The following is a 23892-nucleotide window of genomic DNA, read 5'->3' as shown; positions in this document are numbered from 1 at the left end:
CGTTAGCATTCCCAAAAATATATATGGCCCTTTGGGCCCACCCTTTAAGGGTTTCGGGATCCACCGTCGTATCAGAAGTAGATGCCTCTTCTGCCAAATTTAGAATTTTTGTCAGAGGACCCAATAGGTCCATTAACTTGTCCTGACAGGACTTGAAACTTCTATCCACTCCCTTTTTTGGATTGTTACCTGTTTTAAACAGAAATTTAGCAATGAGGGGATCTAGTTCTGGGGTATGAGAGGCATTATTTGGCAGAGTTGGTCTGGGACATTCTGCCTTTAATTTATTACGTGATGGTTTGTCAAGTGGTTTATTGGCCCACAATGAAATAAATTCGGCTACCTTTTCTTTTGGAAGCCATTCCCCAGAACGTGGATGACATATCAATGCTGGGTCAAAATATGCGTCACCCGACTCAGTTAACTTAGTTTCTTATTGACTGCCAGGGTCGTCATGATTGGGATCACTGTCCTCCGAAACATATAGTATCTCCTCAATGTCCTCAATGTCCGAGTCAGCCGACTCATCGGAGGAGGATACCCTGAAGGAGTTTGGTTTGGCCCTGAAGCCTGATTTCTTAACCCTATTGGATTGAGCTTCCTCACGGGTTGAGGGTAAATCTTGTGGTTTAGAACCACTAGAGTTAGAATAATGGGTAGATTCTATAGTTTGAGAATGTGATGAATCTTGGCGTACTCCTGAGGTATTTTTATTTTGTTTAGAGGAGTAAGGGCCGTCATTAGAATGGCGTCTCTTGGACTTTGCCTTACCTGGCCCCTTAAGTCCCTTAGCCAATTGGGACACTGACTCTTCTGGGGACCAGAATTGGTCCGAAGGAGTTAGGGGAGGTAAAGAACCCACATTGGTTGAATTAGAGCGGGCTATGGCCAGAGATACTGATTTATCAATAGAGCCCTGTAGGGCAGAGACTGCGGATTGTACCGCTGTATTAATGGACTTGGCAATAGAAGCGTCCACCAGAGATTGCAAATTTTCTGGAAGGACATTTTCAGTGGATACATTTTTATTTTCCTCAGACATTCTGAAATGATAAGTGGATAGGGACACAAAAGGGGTATCTGAAGGAATAAAATTAAGGAATAATACTTATACACACATAATTAAATTAATTACAAAATAATTAATTAAAGATATATGAAAGAATTCACTGAAATGAAATAAATGAAGAAATATATGAAGAAATATATACTGAAAACAGCCACCGGGTGGCAGTATAAGTTAAGAAATGAAGTAAATTATTATTTTTTAAAAGAAAAGGATACATGAATGAACTTTTGTGAAGAGAAGATTTGTGAGGAGATTTGTGAGGAGAATTATGCGTCCTTCGGGTTCCGTCACTCTGAGGAGAATGACGAAATCCCGAGGACGCTAGACAGAGGACAACCTCTCTGTCAGCAAGTCTCGCGAGACTTGCGCAAGCGCCGGAGAAGTATAGGAGCGCGCGAGTTGCGACAATGGCGATTATGGCGCTGAAGAGAGAGACAGGAACAAGGTGAGGGGATAAGAGGCATACGGAGAGGTAACGGATACCGGAATAATCGGGTAAAACCGGGAATAACGAGCAGAATATGCTGAATGAAGGATAAAGAACCGTAGTGGAAGTATATATACAAAATTTTATACAGAAGGTGTAAATGTAGGGGATAAAGGTGTGAATAATAGAGGAAAGGACAATTTATTAATAGTTAATTAATGAGAATAAATAAATGACCATAAAATGAGTAAATTTTGTGAGAGAAAATTATACTTATCTAGTCACTCTGCTGAGCAGCAAAGAAGAAGGGAGATACCTGTGTGTTGGTCACCTTTATTATCTGTGATGCAGTATGATTGGCTGATGGCACGGGACCTCATACTAGGTTGCACCCTAGGTTGCATGTTCACATACCCTTTGTTATATTATAAAAAAGTCTTTTTTCTGTTAATACTTACAATACTTATTGGCTGCTGAGTTTCAGTAAAGAAGTTAAATAGCATAATACGAAGCGTCTTGTCTTGCCATAAAATCCTTTGTTATTGCTGTCTGTTCTGCCATTGTCTGTTATACTTTCTTGAAATGTGTGACTAAATAGCCATTTGGGTCTCACCAGTTGGGGGCGTGTGGTCACACTGTCATATACTGTCATCTTCGATTGGATAGTCTCAGAGTGTATGGGCACACCCCCAACAGGTAACACCCATTTGGCTATTTAGTCATAACTCTGTAGGAAATAAAATAGAGAAACAACACAGAGCTATAAGGAAAGACCTTCCAAATGGTTATTTCATGCAGATTGTAAGTATTTATGAAAATAGATACCGTATTTTTCGCCCTATAGGACGCTCCGGCATATAAGACGCACCCAATTTTAAATGAGGAAAATCTAGAATACAATGTATAGGTCACAGTGATCTTCAACCAGCGGACCTCCAGATGTTGCAAAACTACAACTCCCAGCATGCCCGGACAGCCGTTGGCTGTCCGGGCATGCCAGGAGTTGTAGTTTTGCAACATCTGGAGGTCCGCAGGTTGAAGACCACTGGTATAGAAGATAATACTCACATGTCCCCGTTGCTCCGGACCTGTCACCTCTCGTCACCGCTGCCCTGGATGTCGCCCTCCATTGGTGTCGCCGCGTCCCCGGGGTGTCCCCATCGCTCCGGAACATTTCTGCTGCCCGGTATCCTCGCTCTCTGTCGCCACCATCACGCCGCTACGCACGCCGCTCCTATTGGATGACGGGGCGGCGTGCACGATGACGTGATGACGATGAAGGAGAGGGCCGGCCATGCAGGGGATCCCGGCACGGAGCAGACACCGAGGAGGCAGGTAAGGTCCCTCCCAGTGCAGCCGGGTTAGTGTCACTTTCACTTCAGACGTAGTGGTCTGCTTTGATCGCCGCGTCTGAAGGGTTAATACAGGGCATCCCCGCGATCGGTGATGTCCTGTATTAGCCGCGGGTCCCGGCCATTGATGGCCGCAGGGACCGACCCGATAGGTGTGTATTCGCCGTATAAGACGCACCAACTTTTCCCTACCGGTTTTGGAGAAGAAAAAGTGCGTCTAATATGGCGAAAAATACGGTAGGTCAGGAGAGGTCCTCTTTAAACCTCGAAGGAAGACAGAGGGTACCCCTGAAAAAAAGAAGGACATTGTAGTCTTCTTTCAATTATAAAATCTGTAATACATTCTATTTCTTTCTTAGGGGAAAAATTGCTGAGAAGGAAGAAAAATTGAGGAAGACATTGAAAAGAGTGGTGCCATGTGATGTCACCAAGAGCAACCCTCTTCACCCACTCGTCTTACCCAAAGCCAATTGCGTCCTGACAGTAGGTTGCCTTGAATGCGCCTGCAAAGATGAAGTGGCTTACAAAAACGTCATCAAAAATCTCTCTTCCTTGCTGAAGGTGGGCGGTCATTTAATCATTGGTAGCATATTGGGAAGCACCATTTTCCGATGTGGAAACAAGGAATTCTCTCTCATCAACCTAAGTGAGCCATTTCTCAGGAAAGTCATAACAGATACTGGGTTTGTCATTGAAGACTTGGAGGTTCTCCCAAGAGAATTTGATAAACCTATGTTTGATATTTGCAATCACACCTCTGGCATTTTTATTCTGGCAAAAAAAGTCAAAGATGTCTAAAACAGTTTCATTCAATTCTTAAACATGGATGCATTACTGCAGTGTGCATTACTACCTTAAAACCAGAAGGTGGCAGAAATGTACTTAATTCTCCAAATCAAGTATAGTGTACTAAAGTAAGAATCTGTTACTTTACGGTCAAACCTGAAAATCAATAAAATGCCGAATTCTACTTTATATCTGTCAAATTATATTTTTTTGAATTATAAAAGAGGTTTTCTGAGGTGCGTGCTGTTTACTTTTGAGCCCCACTTTGCACTTTTCATACAGTTTAATAAAGGTTATTATGGTTATCCTGTTATTATTGTAATATCAAATCGTTGAAGTGTCTGCTACCACGCAGGCCATCTGTTTGAAGGAACAATGTAGGTATGCAGGGGCACAGATTGATATTAATAATGAAGAGGCTGCTGTGCCCACCCTAACAAACAGCCCCTTCAAACAGCTGATTGTTGGAGGTGCCAAAACCCCTGTTATCTGGTGCTGATAGTCTATCCTAAGGATAGGTCATCAATATTAAAGGAGAAGTCATATGCCTGAAATTACAGGAAAACTTATCCCCTATCTGCAGGATAGGAGATAAGTTTTAGATCGCAGGCCGTCCGACCACTGGGGTCCCGTACAATCCCCCATACGGGGCCCTGGCTCTCCACAGAGTGGCGCGTCACGACCCCCGCGCCTTCCATATATCTCTATGGGAGAGCCGTTCGGCTATCTTCGGCTCTCCCATAGAGAAACATGGAGGAGGCGTGGCGGCCTCCGCTTCAGGCGGGGTTGTGACGCTCCTCTTTAGGGGAGAGCCGGGGCTCCGTACAGCAGATTCCAGGGGGCCCCAGAGGTCGGATAGGGGATACAATTTTCTATAATTTCAGGCGTGAGACTTCTTCTTTAATGTCTAGGAAAATATCCCTTTTCCTTTAAAGGGAACTGTCATCCAATTTTAGCCAATTTAATGGGCAGCAATGTATTATATACGGTAAAAATCTTCTTTCTCACCATATGCTCAGGTCCTTCTGCAGGTCCTTGCTCATGAAAAAAGTTACTTTAAGGGTAGGGTCACATGTAGCGCATCCACAGTGTATTTGACGCTACTCTGAGCAAACTGAGCATGCATACGTGTCCTGCAGATCCCTTTGTGTCTGCTCATAGCGGTGGATTGCTGCTATGAGCAGACAACTCAGGACACATGGACACAGCATGAAGCTCACTGTAGGGACTGTCATCAGTGTATCTGCAGCATTAAACACGCTGTGGATGCACTACATGTGACCTTACCCTTAAACTTGTCTCAGGCAGTATTCTAATGGTCTTAAAGTAGTCCCAGAGGTGTTTGGCTTTTTGCAGTAGCCCCGCTGTTTCGGGCTGTAACCATTCCCACTAGGCATGATTGACAGCCATGGCCTGTGTCACTGCCCTGCTCCCTCTCTGTTTAGGAGCTGCCTGGATTGTGATGTTTACTCTGACTGTAGATGTTCTCTTTCCTTTTCTTCTCCATCTGGCCAAGACTGACAACTTCTCCCACAATGGTTGCTCACTTCTGCAGCTATCTCCAGGCTTTATAATATCACAAGCCCCATCCTTTACACTGTCTCCCAGTTGCTACAGCCAATACAGTGCCCACTGCTGCCCCTTGTTCCCCCAATATTATATCTACAGTGCTGCCCAATACCATCAAATATGCCAGTTAAAATGGAGGCTGAGGACAGGGATAAACATCACAAGAGGGGAGAACTGCAAACTAATTGGCCAATGAACAATCCTAGAAATGTATCTATACCCACAGATCAGACCAAAAGCCACCCTCAGACATAGACTTCCACTAATAGCCCCCTCTCTCACATATAATGCAGTTTATTGCCCGCTCTGAGACCCAAAAATTTGTCTCCATGTTCCCATCCCTTTTCCTCACAAACTCCCTTTGCTACCATTATTACCTCTTCCTCCTGAGTTGTAATGTAGCTAGAGCTGAAAGTACCTTTCATGACATCTTTAAAGGGGCTATCCATTTTTTATATATCAACATTCTCCAGAAAGTTAAACAGATTTGTAAATTACTTCTATTAAAAAATCTTAATCCTTTCAGTACTTATGAGCTTCTGAAGTTAAGGTTGTTCTTTTCTGTCTAAGTGCTCTCTGATGACACATGTCTCGGGAACCGCCCAGTTTAGAAGCAAATCCCCATAGCAAACCTCTTCTAAACTGGGCGGTTCCCGAGACAGGTGTCATCAGAGATCACTTAGACAGAAAAGGACAACCTTAAATTCAGAAGCTCATAAGTACTGAAATGATTAAGATTCTTTAATAGAAGTAATTTACAAATCTGTTTAACTTTCTGGAGCCAGTTGATATATATAAAAAAAAGTTTTTTCCTGGATAATCCCTTTAAGGGTCCTTTAAATCTAGCTGCTGATGGGCTTTTTTTTGTTTTGCCACAATTTGCACAAAATCAGTGCAAAAACAGCACAAACAAAAGCAAACAGTAAACTGTTGAGATGGAATTAGTAAATATAGGCCATTGTGTCATTTTTACCATATGCTGAACTCAGAAAAATTATTTTCCAAAAAATTAGCAAAATTGCATTATTATTATAATTTTTTTTCAATTTCACACCATCCATTATATTGTTGTTGTTTTTACAGTATATTAGATGGTGAAATGAAGAGTTCTAATAAAAAAAAAAGTACAACATTTACTGCATCTTAGAAGGTGCATAACTTCAGAGGGTTCAGCCATAGCCAGACAACTCTGGCACCAGCCTCTCTCTCCCAAAACAATAGGGTAGGGTGGCAAAATTCTATCATGTCAACACAAGTCCACTGTCATCATGTTTGAAGATTAAGGAGGCCATCATACACCTTAGACAGACAGCCAAAATCACCAAAGGCACCTTAACTCTTAAAGCCCCATGTCAGATTTCTTGGTAGCCCCTTGACTACAGAACGGTAGAGAGTCTCTGCATAGTCCTACACTAGTGGTTGCTTTTAGTCAACTCTATACAACTCCACAAACAGGAGATTGAGATGCTCTGTAATGCACGTTAAATTTATCAGTACCACTCTTGCCCATAGGATGTGTATAGTATCGCAGGTCAACCCCATCCAAGTGAACTGGGTTAAAGGGATTCTGTCAGCTCTAGATCATACTCAAAGCCTAAGTGCCAAAGGAGCTGTCAAGGAGGGGTGGGGGAGGTGTGCATCCTGTGGCTCACACAGCCCTTTTGACACTTGGGAATGTCTAGAGCAGACAGATTGCTTTTAAGCTGTAATACCAGACATATTGACTTGTAGTATTTTACAACAGAACACTCTTTTAACCCCTTCCTGGAAACGGACATAAAGTAAGGTCCCATTTGGGTAAGAGGTGTGTATGGAGCTAGCTTAGGAGCTGAGCCCATGCCATACCCAGCAGCTGCCAGGCATAGTTTATTGCAGACATGGAGCATTCGCCAATGCCAACTATTAAACCAATTAAATGCTGCTTTTAAAGCTGATAGGGGCGTTGAATCGGCCTTTTTGCATGTCAATGGTAGTTCAGTGATTCGGATTGGCTCCCCGCGACCCCATCCATGAACTCATGACAGCCTGAGGCCTTTGCTTGACCTCTGCTATTCTATGGCGAGCTGTACCAAAACAGCAATGATCTAAATAAGTGCTGGATTGATCTGTATGAGCAATAAAATTGAAAAAGTAAAAAAAAAAAAAAAAGTGTAAAAAAAAAATGCAGGTTCAAAAGAGGTTTTCAAAATCATAAATAAATCCCTCCCATAATAAAAATTCAAATCAACCCCTTTCCACATTTTCTTATTAAAAAATGCAAACAAATTTTTTTTTTAGTATGCACAATTTTCCAAACTATTGATCTACCACATAATTTCTCCTGCATGGTGAAAAAAAAAAAAAGGGGGGGGGGTGGTGGAGTGTTTCTTTTGTTCACATCTCTGAATTTTTTTTTACAAATAGTGAGAAACATAACAAAAACTTTACAAATAGTAATTGTACTGACCTAATGAATTACAGATTACATGCCAGTTTTACCAACTGGTGAGTTGAAACAAAGCACAGTACCATATCTGCAAAACAAAAGAATGGCTTAGCCATCGTCCAAGATTAGAAATAGTGTTCAACACGAATATTTAGAATATAGTGCTATATATTCGTAATGAAGAATATTCATTTTTTTTCTGTTTGTTTGTTTCACATGCAAATGTTTATGCAAATTTTCCATGTGAATTTTTGCATGAAAAAAAAAAGGTGAACAAACATAGCGAATATGCGAATTTCGCGAACATAGGATGAATAATCGTCTATATATTCGTGAAATGTCGTGAATTCGAATATGGCCCCTTCTTCTCATCACTAATTAGAAATTATGGCTCTACATAAGCACATGGTGCTGCATCACCAGGCCTGGCTACAAGTATCACTAGTCCACCAACAACTGCTGTCCACTGGCTACAACTAACACTAGTCCCTCATTACCTCATATCTGCTGGCTTCAGCTACCATTAGTCCACCAACACCTGCAGTCCCACTTGCTACAGCTACCACTAGTCCACCTATGCCTGCTGTCCACTGGATACAGCTAGCACTAGGCCACCAACTGCTGCTGTTCACTGGATACACCTAACACTAATTCACCACTGCCTAATATCCACTGGCTACAGCTACCACTAGGCTGCCACCAATGCCTGCTGTTCACTGGCTACAGCTACCACTAGTCAACCAAGTCCTGCTGTCCACTGGCTACAGCTACCACTAGTCCACCACTGCCTGATGACCACTGGCTATGACTACCACTAGTCCACCAATGCCTGCTGTCCCACTGGCTACAGCTACCACTTGTCCACCACTGCCTGATGACCACTGGCTATGACTACCACTAGTCCACCAATGCCTGCTGTCCCACTGGCTACAGCTACCACTTGTCCAACAATGCCTGCTGTCCACTGGCTACTGCTACCACTAGGCCACCAATTCCTGCTGTTCACTGGCTACAGCTAACACTAGTCCACCACTGCCTAATATCACTGGCTACAGCATCCACTTGTCCACCAATGCCCGCTGTCCACTGGCTACAGCTAACACTAGTCCAATAATGCCTGTTGTCTGTTGACGACAATAACCACTAGTGCATCAATGCCTGCTGTCACTGACAGGCTTATTGTGCGCATGAGGTAAACTGGATAGCCTCACTCTAAGACACTCAGTATAAAGAGAAGGAGGCCAGATTGGATTTTTACAGGGACAAACTACACAGCCAGCATGCAACAGTTTTTCAACAGCAAATACTTGCCGAATGGGGGACCACTCTCCTCAATGCTCTACTCCCTCGGCCAGCACTACTGCAAGAAGAAGAAGCAGTAGCAGCAGGGCTGTGCAAGGATTTTTGCCACCCTAGGCAAAACCTAATATTGCCATCCCCTTGGCCCTGCCTCTCTATTGTACCGTACACCGTTTTAAAAGGGTTATCCGGTTATTAAAAACATATTTCCTATCCACAGGGTGCTCATTGGTGGAAAGGGGATGGGATTGGGGATGCTGAGTCATTCCCTAGGGGGAACTAAAAAATAGTAAAAAAATCCCCTGAACAACAATTAAACACCCCTTTTCAATTCCCTAAATGTTTAACATATTTAGTGTTGCTAAATTCTCAGGCAAGAGAGACAAAGGTTTCCATCAGGCACTGCTGCAGCTCAGTCTTTATGTATAGGCCAGGTGTGATACCATGCTGCTATAGTGGACTCAGTGTGAGGTGTGGCTTCAATGGAACAACTGAACATGTAATCCAATGCAAAACTCTTGAAGTAGAGAAATGAATCGCACTCACCACATTTGCATCATCCTGTAATGTCTGCACCAGCACTTATGGAATAAAACATCTTATCAAATCGGGACTTCAAACGTGGTGAGTGCGATTCATTTCTCTACTTCAAGAGTTTTGCATTTAACATATTTAGTATTGCCATGTGCAGAAAAGTCCAACCTAATAAAACAATGTTACTGATCCTGCGTGAAAAACAAATTGCCAAACACCAGCATTGTGGCTTTTATTCACATCAGATCCCACAAAACATGGAATAAAAAACAATTAAAAAAAAACCTGCTTTACGCCAAAATGGTTCAGAGAAAAACTGCAGTTCATGATGCAAAACATGAGGGTCACATAGAAAGAAAACTGTAAGTTATAGGGGTTACTGTGTTGTCTGCAATGTGCAGGTGTGTCATGCAAAAAAAAAGACTAGCTTGCATGTATTTTTATGGCATGTTCTGTGGTATTCATGCCGTAGTCAATGGGATCATATGTGTGTGTAGTTCAGATGAAACATTGGAAGTATTTCAATCACAGCAGAAGTAATAACGTAAGATATATTTACATACGTTCCTAAGACTTAATTGCGGTGTTGCAAAATGATGCATTGCTAAAAAATGGGTCACCAACATGAAAACTTTGGAAAGCTTTTGGTAAGAATATGGCGATGCAAAGTGTGACTTAAAAAACTAGTAAAACATACAGTAAGTAGATCTCTATATATTGCTTTTATGCAATTGCTACTTTTTATTTTTATTTTACCCCACATTTAGTTTTTTCTGGGTGCAGGAACCAACTCAAACTACAGTGAGGGGGATAATACAGTGTTTCCCAAACAGGGTGCCTCCAGCTGTTGAAAAACAACAACCCCCAGCATGCCCAGACAGCCTTTTGCTATCTGGGCATGCCGGGAGTTGTAGTTTTGCAACAGCTGGAGGCACCCTAGTGGGGGAACACTGGAATAATGTAATGTGTATGGGCAGCTGTAGTGTGCAGTGTCAGTGGCGTAGCGTGGGTTGTCAGCACCCGGGGCAAGGCAAGTAATTTGCGCCCCCTAACCCGTGGATTTTAGCACTCGAGTCTCTTCCACTAGATTAGTTAAAGAAACCCTTACCCCCTAAGCACATTTATTGTTTGTTATGAAAATACTGATGTAATTAAAGTAAAATGCATCTAAATACAAGTTTATTTTCAAACACTTTATTGAGTGCGAACATACATTACACATTCTCCACATTTTCAGCAGGTCTATGAATACAAATCTACAAATGTAGTAACCTAGCATGGGCCATCGTAAACGACAAAAAATATCAAGAACAAAAACTAAACATCAAAATGGAACCAAACCTTGGAGATGATCCAAGGCACATGACGTTGGGTATTATAAGTAAGCGGCATTATATGTGCATTATATGGGCACATGACAGGGGGCCCCTGTCATGTGCCCCCACATAAATTGCCCCCTGACATGTGCCCCTCGCATATAATACCCCCACATATAATGCCCCCCTGACATGTGACCCTGACTTATAATGTCCCCTGTCCTGTGCCCCTCACATATAATGCCCCATGTCCTGTGCCCCTCACATATAATGCCCCCCTGACATGTGCCCCTCACATATAATGCCCACTGAGGGGGCAGGACAGGGGGCATTATATGTGAAGGGCACATGTCAGGGGGGGCATTATATGTGAGGGGCACAGGACATGGGGTATTATATATGAGGGGCACATGACAAGGGGGGGTCCTGTCATGTGCCCCCACATATAATGCCCCCCTGACATGTGCCCCTTACTCATCATTTGCCCCTCTCACTTATAATTTGCTCCCCCTTCCCTTTCTCACGCCCGTCACCTTTCTCCCACGCTGCGGCTGCTCCATTCCTGCAGTCAGTGAGAGCCGCGGGGACGTGATCTCCGGGCACCGTTGCGATGATGTGATGTCATCGCGCTAGCCTGCCATGATTGGCTCTCACTGACTGCAGGAATGGAGCAGCCGCGGCGTGTGATAGCAAGGTGACGGGCGTGAGAAAGGGGTGGTGGAGCGGGACAGCCGACAGCTCCCGCTCCACCATGCGATAGTTCAGGAAGAGGGGCAACAATCTCGGGGGGGGGGGGGGGGGCAAGTGCCCCGTTTCCCCCCCCCCTGGATCCACCACCGCCTCCACAGTGGCCGGCGACCCGGCGGCTCGGATCGGATTCGCACAGCCAGCACTGCAGAGAGAGTGAGTGAGCCAGGCAGGGGCAGAGAGCTGCGAGTGCGAGCGCGCCCCCCCCAGATGTTGCACCCGGTGCAGCCGGCCCCCCCTGCACCGCCCACGCTACGCCTCTGTGCAGTGTCAGTATATATCGCTGTCACTGTATTCATGAGCCTGACAGACTGAAACAAGACAGGGGATTGTGTGCTCAAGAGCAGGGAGTTACATGTACACCTACATGGTCATCACCGTAGTAGGAGCTGGTAATTAAATTTACAGGGAATCCTTATCAGGAGCTCCCGGACCTGTCACCTCTGGCCCCCCAGTGTGTTTGCTCCAGCGGCACAGACAGCACAAGGTGGCCTGATAAGAATTGTGTACAGCTAACACAATAATACACCGACTCCACACTTACAGGCCCCAAGCTCCAAGTCTCCCCTGCTTCCTCCTCCGTGCCGTGCCTGCTGCCACTAGGAGCTGGTGAGTCCAGCACTTGCCCCGACTCCTGCTTCAGGCCCCTAGACATCCAAAGGATAGGGGCTAAGACGTTTGATCACAGAGGTCCCGGCGCTGGGGACCACCTGCGATCTCGGCAGCGGAACCCCAGACATCCAATGCTCGGACCGAACTTTGCTCTGTGCCAGAGACTCCGTGCAGCAACGGAGGCTCGCGATGTCATGGCCACGGCCCACTCGTGATGTCACAGCCATGCCCCCTCAATGCAAGTCTATGGGAGGGGGCGTGATGGCAGTAACGCCACCTCCCATAGGCTTGCATTGAGGGGCATGGCCGTGAAGTCACAAACCTCCGGTGGTGTACCTGATGCTCAAAACAAATGCTGGGTGTAGCAGTTCCCACTGGTAGGTCCCCGCGATCAGACATCTTATCCCCTATCCTTTGGATAGGGGATAAGGTATCTAAAAGTGGAGTACCCCTTTAATGGATTGGAATCAAGTAGAATAAATCTACCTAAGGAAAGACAGGATCAAAGAGGAACTTTGTTACCCATCATGCAACGTGTTTCGCAGAACTTTGGCTTCATCAGGCATATTGGGAACAGGGAAACACACTAGTATTTATAGTCCAAAATTAACCCTTAGTCAAAATTAACCCTTAGTATTTCAACTGAGAGTTAATTTTGTACTATAAATACTAATGTGTTTCCCTTTTCCCAATATACCTGATGAAGTAGAAGTTCCGCGAAACGCATTGCATGATAGCCAATAAAGTTCCTTTGCACTAAGAACATTCCCAGCACCTTTTTGAACTTGCCTTTCCTTTGATAGGTTTGTTCTGCTTGATTGCTGTCTACGAGGCAGGGAGTGGCTGCAGGGTCTCAACATTACATTGTCTCATGCCATTACTAATGTTGTACTTGGAAGGTACAACCGACATCGGTGACCACCTGTTGATCTGGATTCATATTTAAGTTCCCGATGATATCACACAATGGAGCCCTGTGTTTATTTTGTTTTAGTTGCTTAAAGGATTGGGGAAGCTGAGTCATGTGATCTCTATGTTAACATCCCTGCTCAGTGCTATACACAGCTAGTAAGCAAGATTTTACATTGCAGAGTAGGGATGTTACAATTACAGGCTGGACGGTTTGGACTTATGGGTGTGCAGCTGTGATACCCAGCTACAGCGCCCTCATCCACTGTGCGCTCTAGGCCTGCACCTACCTTGCACCTTCAGAGTGCCAGTTAACGCTGCCTGTGCCAGTTAGCACTTCATTAGCATATAGGGAAAAACAAAGATATAGGCAGAACAGCGGGGCGGATCCAGGCACAGTAAGCATCAAACTGATCAGCCAGTACCGCTGGTTAGTGCAGGGGAAGCAAGCTGACAGTTTTCCTTGAAAAAAATTTAAAAGCAATTTCTTTACTGTCGATAGGTTCTTCATTATTTAAAGACACCAACATCAATCCTGTTGCAACTCCCAAAAAGGGATTATTATTGGAAAGCTTGGAAAAATCCATTGTTTATTCTGGTACCCCTACGTGCATTTTAACACCAGCGGTCATCTGTCAACAACCAGGGATACTTTATGCAGCTTTATTTTAGTGTTAAAATGAAATATTAACTAGTGCAGTGTGTTTTTAAACAAGCTGTTAGTTACATGGGTTACCACATGTCGCCGTAACTTTTACATTAAAGAAGTAGTCCAGTGCTGAAAAACGTATCCCCTATCCTAAGGATAGGGGATGAGTTTCAGATGTACGGGGCCACAGCAGCTCGCTGGCCAGATAGTGGGTGTCGACCATCGCACAAAGCGGCGTCCGACACGCACCCTCAATACATCGCTATGGCAGAGCCGGAGATTGCCGAAAGCAGCGCTCTGGCTCTGCCATAGAGTTGTATTGAGGGGGCGTGTCAGCTGCCGCTTCGTGCGGTGGTCAACATGCCCATTTCCCTCCGGCTGCTACAGGAGATCGCGGGGGATAGAGGATACGTTTTTCAGCACTGGACTACTCCTTTAAGTTAGCCTTAAAATCACTTTAAAACCACTTGAATACATTCCTAGGTGGCCCTAGCAATGTTATACACGGCTTTAGAGAACCAAACATTTTCTGAAAGTTAAGTGAGGCCGGTGTGAGGTGCAGACTTGCGTCCTGTGCAATTCTGCGTTCACTCCTCCCCTCAGCTTTCCAGAGCATGCCAAAGATACAACAAGGTAAGGGGAAGGCAGAGCTGGGCAGGACACAACTCTGCACCTCCCTCAGCACCCTCCTTGCACCTCCCTCAGCAGGAGGGACATAGATCTTCACACAGCCCCGCTCCTGCCTTCCCCTCCCCGTCCTGCCCAGCTCTGCCTTCCCCTCCCCGCGCTGTATCTTCTGCAACCTTCGAACAGCTGAGGGGAGGAACAAATGCTGAAATGCATAGGATGCAGTTCTGCACCTCACACTGGCAAACCGAACTTTTGAAAAGTTTGCTCATCTCTAATGAAGATCATAGGCGTGTGCAGCCTATTGCATTAGGGTGTGCACCCTAAAGCACAAACTCACGCTGCGCGCGTGCATATATATATATATATATATATATATATATATGTATGTATATATATACACACACAGTTAGTATAGTTCCCCCACATAAGGTGCAGTATAGTTCCCCCACATTAGGTGCAGTATAAGTCCCGCCACATTAGGTGCAGTATAGTTCCCCCACATTAGGTGCAGTATAAGTTCCACCACATTAGGTTGGCAGTATAAGTCCCCGCACATTAGGTTGGCAGTACAGTTCCCCCACATTACGTTTGCAGTACAGTTCCCCCACATTAGGTTGGCAGTACAGTTCCCCCACATTAGGTTGGCAGTACAGTTCCCCCACATTAGGTGCAGTTCAGTTCCCCCACATTAGGTGCCACCTAATGTGGGGGAACTGTACTGCACCTAATGTGGGGGAACTGTACTGCACATAATGAAGGGGAACTGTACTGCACCTAATGAGGGGGAACTGTACTGCCAACCTAATGTGGGGGAACTGTACTGCACCTAATGTGGGGGAACTGTACTGCACTTAATGTGGGAGAACTGTACTGCACCAGTACAGTTCCCCTACATTAAGTGCAACACAGTTCCCCCACATTATGTGCAGTACAGTTCCCTTACATTATGTGCAGAACAGTTCCCCTACATTAGGTGCAGTATAGTTCCCCACATTAGGTGCAGTATAGTTCCCCCACATTAGGTGCAGTATAGTTCCCACATTAGGTGCAGTATAGTTCCCCACATTAGCTGCAGTATAGTTCCCCCACATTAGGTGCAGTATAGTTCCCCCCACATTAGGTTGTCAGTATAGTTCCCCACATTAGGTTGGCAGTATAGTTCCCCACATTAGGTGCAGTATAGTTCCCCCACATTAGGTGCAGTATAAGTCCCACCACATTAGGTTGGCAGTATAAGTCCCCGCACATTAGGTTGGCAGTACAGTTCCCCCACATTAGGTTTGCAGTACAGTTCCCCCACATTAGGTTGGCAGTACAGTTCCCCCACATTAGGTTGGCAGTACAGTTCCCCCACATTAGGTTGGCAGTACAGTTCTCCCACATTAGGTGCCACCTAATGTGGGGGAACTGTACTGCATCTAATGTGGGGGAACTGTACTGCACCTAATGTGGGGGAACTGTACTGCACCAGTACAGTTCCCCTACATTAAGTGCAGTAAAGTTCCCCCACATTAGGTGTAGTATAGTTCCCCACATTATGTGCAGTACAGTTCCCCTACATTAGGTGCAGTATAGTTCCCCCACATTAGGTGCAGTATAGTTCCCCACATTAGGTGCAGTATAGTTCCCCCACATTAGGTGCAGTATAGTTCCACACATTAGGTGCAGTATAGTTCCCCACATTAGCTGCAGTATAGTTCCCCCACATTAGGTGCAGTATAGTTCCCCCACATTAGGTTGGCAGTATAGTTCCCCACATTAGGTTGGCAGTATAGTTCCCCACATTAGGTGCAGTATAGTTCCCCCACATTAGGTGCAGTATAAGTCCCACCACATTAGGTTGGCAGTATAAGTCCCCACACATTAGGTTGGCAGTACAGTTCCCCCACATTAGGTTTGCAGTACAGTTCCCCCACATTAGGTTGTCAGTACAGTTCCCCCACATTAGGTTGGCAGTACAGTTCCCCCACATTAGGTTGGCAGTACAGTTCCCCCATATTAGGTGCCACCTAATGTGGGGGAACTGTACTGCATCTAATGTGGGGGAACTGTACTGCACCTAATGTGGGGGAACTGTACTGCACTTAATGTGGGGGAACTGTACTGCACCAGTACAGTTCCCCTACATTAAGTGCAACACAGTTCCCCCACATTATGTGCAGTACAGTTCCCTTACATTATGTGCAGAACAGTTCCCCTACATTAGGTGCAGTATAGTTCCCCACATTAGGTGCAGTATAGTTCCCCCACATTAGGTGCAGTATAGTTCCCACATTAGGTGCAGTATAGTTCCCCACATTAGCTGCAGTATAGTTCCCCCACATTAGGTGCAGTATAGTTCCCCCCACATTAGGTTGTCAGTATAGTTCCCCACATTAGGTTGGCAGTATAGTTCCCCACATTAGGTGCAGTATAGTTCCCCCACATTAGGTGCAGTATAAGTCCCACCACATTAGGTTGGCAGTATAAGTCCCCGCACATTAGGTTGGCAGTACAGTTCCCCCACATTAGGTTTGCAGTACAGTTCCCCCACATTAGGTTGGCAGTACAGTTCCCCCACATTAGGTTGGCAGTACAGTTCCCCCACATTAGGTTGGCAGTACAGTTCTCCCACATTAGGTGCCACCTAATGTGGGGGAACTGTACTGCATCTAATGTGGGGGAACTGTACTGCACCTAATGTGGGGGAACTGTACTGCACCAGTACAGTTCCCCTACATTAAGTGCAGTAAAGTTCCCCCACATTAGGTGTAGTATAGTTCCCCACATTATGTGCAGTACAGTTCCCCTACATTAGGTGCAGTATAGTTCCCCCACATTAGGTGCAGTATAGTTCCCCACATTAGGTGCAGTATAGTTCCCCCACATTAGGTGCAGTATAGTTCCACACATTAGGTGCAGTATAGTTCCCCACATTAGCTGCAGTATAGTTCCCCCACATTAGGTGCAGTATAGTTCCCCCACATTAGGTTGGCAGTATAGTTCCCCACATTAGGTTGGCAGTATAGTTCCCCACATTAGGTGCAGTATAGTTCCCCCACATTAGGTGCAGTATAAGTCCCACCACATTAGGTTGGCAGTATAAGTCCCCACACATTAGGTTGGCAGTACAGTTCCCCCACATTAGGTTTGCAGTACAGTTCCCCCACATTAGGTTGTCAGTACAGTTCCCCCACATTAGGTTGGCAGTACAGTTCCCCCACATTAGGTTGGCAGTACAGTTCCCCCATATTAGGTGCCACCTAATGTGGGGGAACTGTACTGCATCTAATGTGGGGGAACTGTACTGCACCTAATGTGGGGGAACTGTACGGCACCAGTACAGTTCCCCTACATTAAGTGCAGTACAGTTCCCCCACATTAGGTGTAGTATAGTTCCCCACATTATGTGCAGTACAGTTCCCCTACATTAGGTGCAGTATAGTTCCCCCACATTAGGTGCAATATAGTTCCCCACATTAGGTGCAGTATAGTCCCCCCCATTAGGTGCAGTATAGTTCCCTCACATTAGGTGCAGTACAGTTCCCCCACATTAGCTGCAGTATAGTTCCCCCACATTAGGTGCCACCTAATGTGGGGGAACTGTACTGCACCTAATGTGGGGAAACTGTACTGCACCTAATGAAGGGGAACTGTACTGCATCTAATGAGGGGGAACTGTACTGCACCTAATGTGGGGGAACTGTACTGCACCTAATGTGGGGGAACTGTACTGCACCTAATGTGGGGGAACTGTACTGCACCAGTACAGTTCCCCTACATTAAGTGCAGTACAGTTCCCCCACATTAGGTGTAGTATAGTTCCCCACATTATGTACAGTACAGTTCCCCTACATTAGGTTGGCAGTACAGTTCCCCCACATTACGTTTGCAGTACAGTTCCCCCACATTAGGTTGGCAGTACAGTTCCCCCACATTAGGTTGGCAGTACAGTTCCCCCACATTAGGTGCAGTTCAGTTCCCCCACATTAGGTGCCACCTAATGTGGGGGAACTGTACTGCACCTAATGTGGGGGAACTGTACTGCACATAATGAAGGGGAACTGTACTGCACCTAATGAGGGGGAACTGTACTACACCTAATGTGGGGGAACTGTACTGCACCTAATGTGGGGGAACTGTACTGCACTTAATGTGGGGGAACTGTACTGCACCAGTACAGTTCCCCTACATTAAGTGCAACACAGTTCCCCCACATTATGTGCAGTACAGTTCCCTTACATTATGTGCAGAACAGTTCCCCTACATTAGGTGCAGTATAGTTCCCCACATTAGGTGCAGTATAGTTCCCCCACATTAGGTGCAGTATAGTTCCCACATTAGGTGCAGTATAGTTCCCCACATTAGCTGCAGTATAGTTCCCCCACATTAGGTGCAGTATAGTTCCCCCCACATTAGGTTGTCAGTATAGTTCCCCACATTAGGTTGGCAGTATAGTTCCCCACATTAGGTGCAGTATAGTTCCCCCACATTAGGTGCAGTATAAGTCCCACCACATTAGGTTGGCAGTATAAGTCCCCGCACATTAGGTTGGCAGTACAGTTCCCCCACATTAGGTTTGCAGTACAGTTCCCCCACATTAGGTTGGCAGTACAGTTCCCCCACATTAGGTTGGCAGTACAGTTCCCCCACATTAGGTTGGCAGTACAGTTCTCCCACATTAGGTGCCACCTAATGTGGGGGAACTGTACTGCATCTAATGTGGGGGAACTGTACTGCACCTAATGTGGGGGAACTGTACTGCACCAGTACAGTTCCCCTACATTAAGTGCAGTAAAGTTCCCCCACATTAGGTGTAGTATAGTTCCCCACATTATGTGCAGTACAGTTCCCCTACATTAGGTGCAGTATAGTTCCCCCACATTAGGTGCAGTATAGTTCCCCACATTAGGTGCAGTATAGTTCCCCCACATTAGGTGCAGTATAGTTCCACACATTAGGTGCAGTATAGTTCCCCACATTAGCTGCAGTATAGTTCCCCCACATTAGGTGCAGTATAGTTCCCCCACATTAGGTTGGCAGTATAGTTCCCCACATTAGGTTGGCAGTATAGTTCCCCACATTAGGTGCAGTATAGTTCCCCCACATTAGGTGCAGTATAAGTCCCACCACATTAGGTTGGCAGTATAAGTCCCCGCACATTAGGTTGGCAGTACAGTTCCCCCACATTAGGTTTGCAGTACAGTTCCCCCACATTAGGTTGTCAGTACAGTTCCCCCACATTAGGTTGGCAGTACAGTTCCCCCACATTAGGTTGGCAGTACAGTTCCCCCATATTAGGTGCCACCTAATGTGGGGGAACTGTACTGCATCTAATGTGGGGGAACTTTACTGCACCTAATGTGGGGAAACTGTACGGCACCAGTACAGTTCCCCTACATTAAGTGCAGTACAGTTCCCCCACATTAGGTGTAGTATAGTTCCCCACATTATGTGCAGTACAGTTCCCCTACATTAGGTGCAGTATAGTTCCCCCACATTAGGTGCAATATAGTTCCCCACATTAGGTGCAGTATAGTCCCCCCCATTAGGTGCAGTATAGTTCCCTCACATTAGGTGCAGTACAGTTCCCCCACATTAGCTGCAGTTTAGTTCCCCCACATTAGGTGCCACCTAATGTGGGGGAACTGTACTGCACCTAATGTGGGGAAACTGTACTGCACCTAATGAAGGGGAACTGTACTGCATCTAATGAGGGGGAACTGTACTGCACCTAATGTGGGGGAACTGTACTGCACCTAATGTGGGGGAACTGTACTGCACCTAATGTGGGGGAACTGTACTGCACCAGTACAGTTCCCCTACATTAAGTGCAGTACAGTTCCCCCACATTAGGTGTAGTATAGTTCCCCACATTATGTGCAGTACAGTTCCCCTACATTAGGTGCAGTATAGTTCCCTCACATTATGTGCAGTATAGTTCCCCACATTAGGTGCAGTATAGTTCCCCCACATTAGGTGCAGTATAGTTCCCCCACATTAGGTGCAGTATAGTTCCCCCACATTAGGTTGGCAGTATAGTTCCCCACATTAGGTTGGCAGTATAGTTCCCAACATTAGGTGCAGTATAGTTCCCCCACATTAGGTGCAGTATAGTTCCCCCACATTAGGTTGGCAGTATAGTTCCCCACATTAGGTGCAGTATAGTTCCCACATTAGGTGCAGTATAGTTCTCCCACATTAGGTGCAGTATAGTTCCCCCACATTAGGTGCAGTATAGTTCCCCCACATTAGGTGCAGCATAGTTCCCCCACATTAGGTGCAGTATAGTTCCCCCACATTAGGTGCAGTATAGTTCCCCCACATTAGGTGCAGTATAGTTCCCCCCACATTAGGTGCAGTATAGTCCCCCCACATTAGGTTAGCAGTATAGTTCCCACATTAGGTGCAGTATAGTTCCCCCACATTAGGTGCAGTATAGTTCCCACATTAGGTGCAGTATAGTTCCCCCACATTAGGTGCAGTATAGTTCCCCCACATTAGGTTGGCAGTATAGTTCCCACATTAGGTGCAGTATAGTTCCCACATTAGGTGCAGTATGTTCCCCCACATTAGGTGCGGTATAATTCCCCACATTAGGTGCAGTACAGTTCCCTACAAAAGGAAAATAGACATGGAGGCCACCAGCATCTGGGGGTGCTACCTTCCTACTGGCAGGAAGAGGGGGTTAATTTGAGGGTACTACCTTCTTACTGGGGGGGGGGGTTAATCTGGGGGTACTACCATCCTACTGGGGGGGAGGGGGTTAATCTGGGGGTACTACCTGCCTACTCGGGGCCCCAGATTAACCCCCTCCCCCCCGGTAGGCCGGTAGTACCGAAGATTAACCCCCTCCTCCCAGCAGGCCGGTGGTACCCCCAGATTAACCCTCTCCCCTCAGCAGGCAGATAGTAACCCCCAGATTAACCCCCTCCCTCCAGCAGGCAGGTAGTACCCCCAGATTAACCACCCCCAGTAGGATGGTAGTACCCCCCCAGTTTAACCCCCTCTCCCCCTTGTAGGAATGCAGTACCCCCCAGATTTACCCTATCCCCCCACCCTGTTAGAATGTAGTACCCCCCTGATGACCCCCTCCCCCCCAGTAGGATGGTAGTACCCCCCAGTTTAACCCCCTCTCCCCCCCTGTAGGAATGCAGTACCCCCCAGATTAATCCTATCCCCCCACCCTGTTAGAAGGTAGTACCCCCCTGATGACCCCCCCCCCCCCAACCCGTGGGAAGATAGTACGGTGCCCCAGATTAACCCCCTCCCCCCAGACCCAGTAGGCAGGTTGAAATAACATTCACTCACTCAGCGCAGTAATCCAGCGAGCCGCGTACCGTCACGTCACGCTCTGGGGCCGGCGTCCTTGAATACAGCGTGACGTCCTGATGGTCATGTGACGGCAGTAACGCGCGGAAATACAAATCCCGGACCAACTGAAGGTGAGCCAGAGCGGAGCGGGGCGGGGCACAAAAAGGAGCAGGAGGCAGCGCTGTGCGGTGCGCCTGACGGACAGGCGCACCGCACAGCGGGGGGGCGAGGGTCTGGGCTGGTGAAGGACGGTCGGGCACAGATGGGGGGTGCTGCGGAGCGTCTTGGTGTCACCCGGTGCGGGCCGCACCCGGGTCGCAACGCCACTGGATTAGGGTGTGCCTGGGCACACCCGGCACACCCCGTGCGCACGCCTATGATGAAGATTATAATGTATTATATGTAATTTATATATGATGTTTGCAATGTTCTCTTTTGCTTTCTTCTGCTAGTACAACAATTATTCCTTAATACTTTGTCAATAAAGCTAAAGAATTTGACAGCTAAGGACAAGCTTCAGGCAATGAATGTAATCGATTGCACAACATTTGGATTGCATAGAGAGGATTCATGGAAAAATTCATTACATTTTAACTGTAATATGTTGCATATGTTAATACATGCTATTAGCTATAAAAAAAAAGAAAAAACATTTTGAAAATGTATGTATTTGAAAAGTACGTTGGTAACACTCTGCCATGAAGCACCGAAATCCTGCTGTGTCTGCAAGGTCACCCTTCTCAAGAAAGCACATGTACAGGCTTGTCTTAACCCCTTAAGGACCAGGCCATTTTACACCTTAAGGACCAGAGCGTTTTTTTGCAAATCTGACCACTGTCACTTTAAACATTAATAACTCTGGAATGATTTTAGTTATCATTCTGATTCCGAGATTGTTTTTTCGTGACATATTCTACTTTAACTTAGTGGCAAAATTTTATGGTAACTTGCATCCTTTCTTGTTGAAAAATCCCCAAATTTGATGAAAAAAATGAAAATTTTGCATTTTTCTAACTTTGAAGCTCTCTGCTTGTAAGGAAAATGGATATTCAAAATAAATTTTTTTTGGGTTTCACATATACAATATGTCTACTTTATGTTTGCATCATAAAATGTATGAGTTTTTACTTTTGGAAGACACCAGAGGGCTTCACAGTTCAGTAGCAATTTTGAAATTTTTCACAAAATTTTCAAACTCACTATTTTTCAGGGACCAGTTCAGTTTTGAAGTGGATTTGAAGGGTCTTCATATTAGAAATACCCCATAAAAGACCCCATTATAGAAACTGCACCCCCAAAGTATTCAAAATGGCATTCAGTAAGTGTATTAACCCTTTAGGTGTTTCACAGGAATAGCAGCAAAGTGAAGGAGAAAATTCAAAATCTTCATTTTTTACACTCGCATGTTCTTGTAGACCCAATTTTTGAATTTTTGCAAGGGGTAAAAAGGAGAAAATTTTTACTTATATTTGAAACCCAATTTCTCTCGAGTAAGCACATACCTCATATGTCTATGTTAATTGTTCGGCGGGCGCAGTAGAGGGCTCAGAAGGGAAGGAGCGACAAATGGTTTTTGGGGGGCATGTCACCTTTAGGAAGCCCCTATGGTGCCAGGACAGCAAAAAAAAAACACATGGCATACCATTTTGGAAACTAGACCCCTCAGGGAACGTAACAAGGGGTAAAGTGAACCTTAATACCCCACAGGTGATTCAAGACTTTTTCATATGTAAAAAAATAATTATTTTTTTTTACCTAAAATGCTTGGTTTCCCCAAAAATTAACATTTTTAAAAAGGGTAATAGCAGAAAATACCCCCCAAAATTTGAAACCCAATTTCTCCCGATTCAGAAAACACTCCTTTGGGGGTGAAAATTGCTCTGCTGGCGCACTACAGGTCTCAGAAGAGAAGGAGTCACATTTGGCTTTTTGAAAGCAAATTTGGTCTGGGGGCATGCCGCATTTAGGAAGCCTCTATGGTGCCAGAACAGCAAAAAAAAAACACATGGCATACCATTTTGGAAACTAGACCCCTCGGGGAACGTAACAAGGGGTAATGTGAACCTTAATACCCTACAGGTGTTTCACGACTTTTGCATATGTAAAAAAAAAATTTTTTTTTACCTAATATGCTTGGTTTCCCAAAATTTTTACATTTTTAAAAAGGGTAATAGCAGAAAATACCCCCCAAAATTTGAAGCCCGATTTCTCCCGATTCAGAAAACACCCCATATGGGGGTGAAAAGTGCTCTGCTGGCGCACTACAGGTCTCAGA

At 45.6% G+C, this 23892-nt stretch overlaps 1 protein-coding gene across 1 annotated transcript in view; it reads left to right on the top strand.

The window, feature by feature from the left end:
• Positions 1 to 3806, top strand: part of LOC130293516 (indolethylamine N-methyltransferase-like) — a 66980-nt gene extending 63174 nt beyond the window's left edge. The window contains exon 5 of the mRNA XM_056542310.1: positions 3208 to 3806. Within this exon, the coding sequence (XP_056398285.1) occupies positions 3208 to 3646 (439 nt within the window). The 3' untranslated portion in view covers positions 3647 to 3806. The remainder of the gene's footprint in view (positions 1 to 3207) is intronic.
• Positions 3807 to 23892: the final 20086 nt, after the last annotated feature.

Source organism: Hyla sarda, chromosome 10 (assembly GCF_029499605.1).
Source record: "Hyla sarda isolate aHylSar1 chromosome 10, aHylSar1.hap1, whole genome shotgun sequence".
Taxonomy (NCBI): Eukaryota; Metazoa; Chordata; class Amphibia; order Anura; family Hylidae; genus Hyla; species Hyla sarda.
The sequence above is the reverse complement of the archived record's forward strand: the minus strand, read 5'-3'. Positions and strand labels throughout refer to the sequence as shown.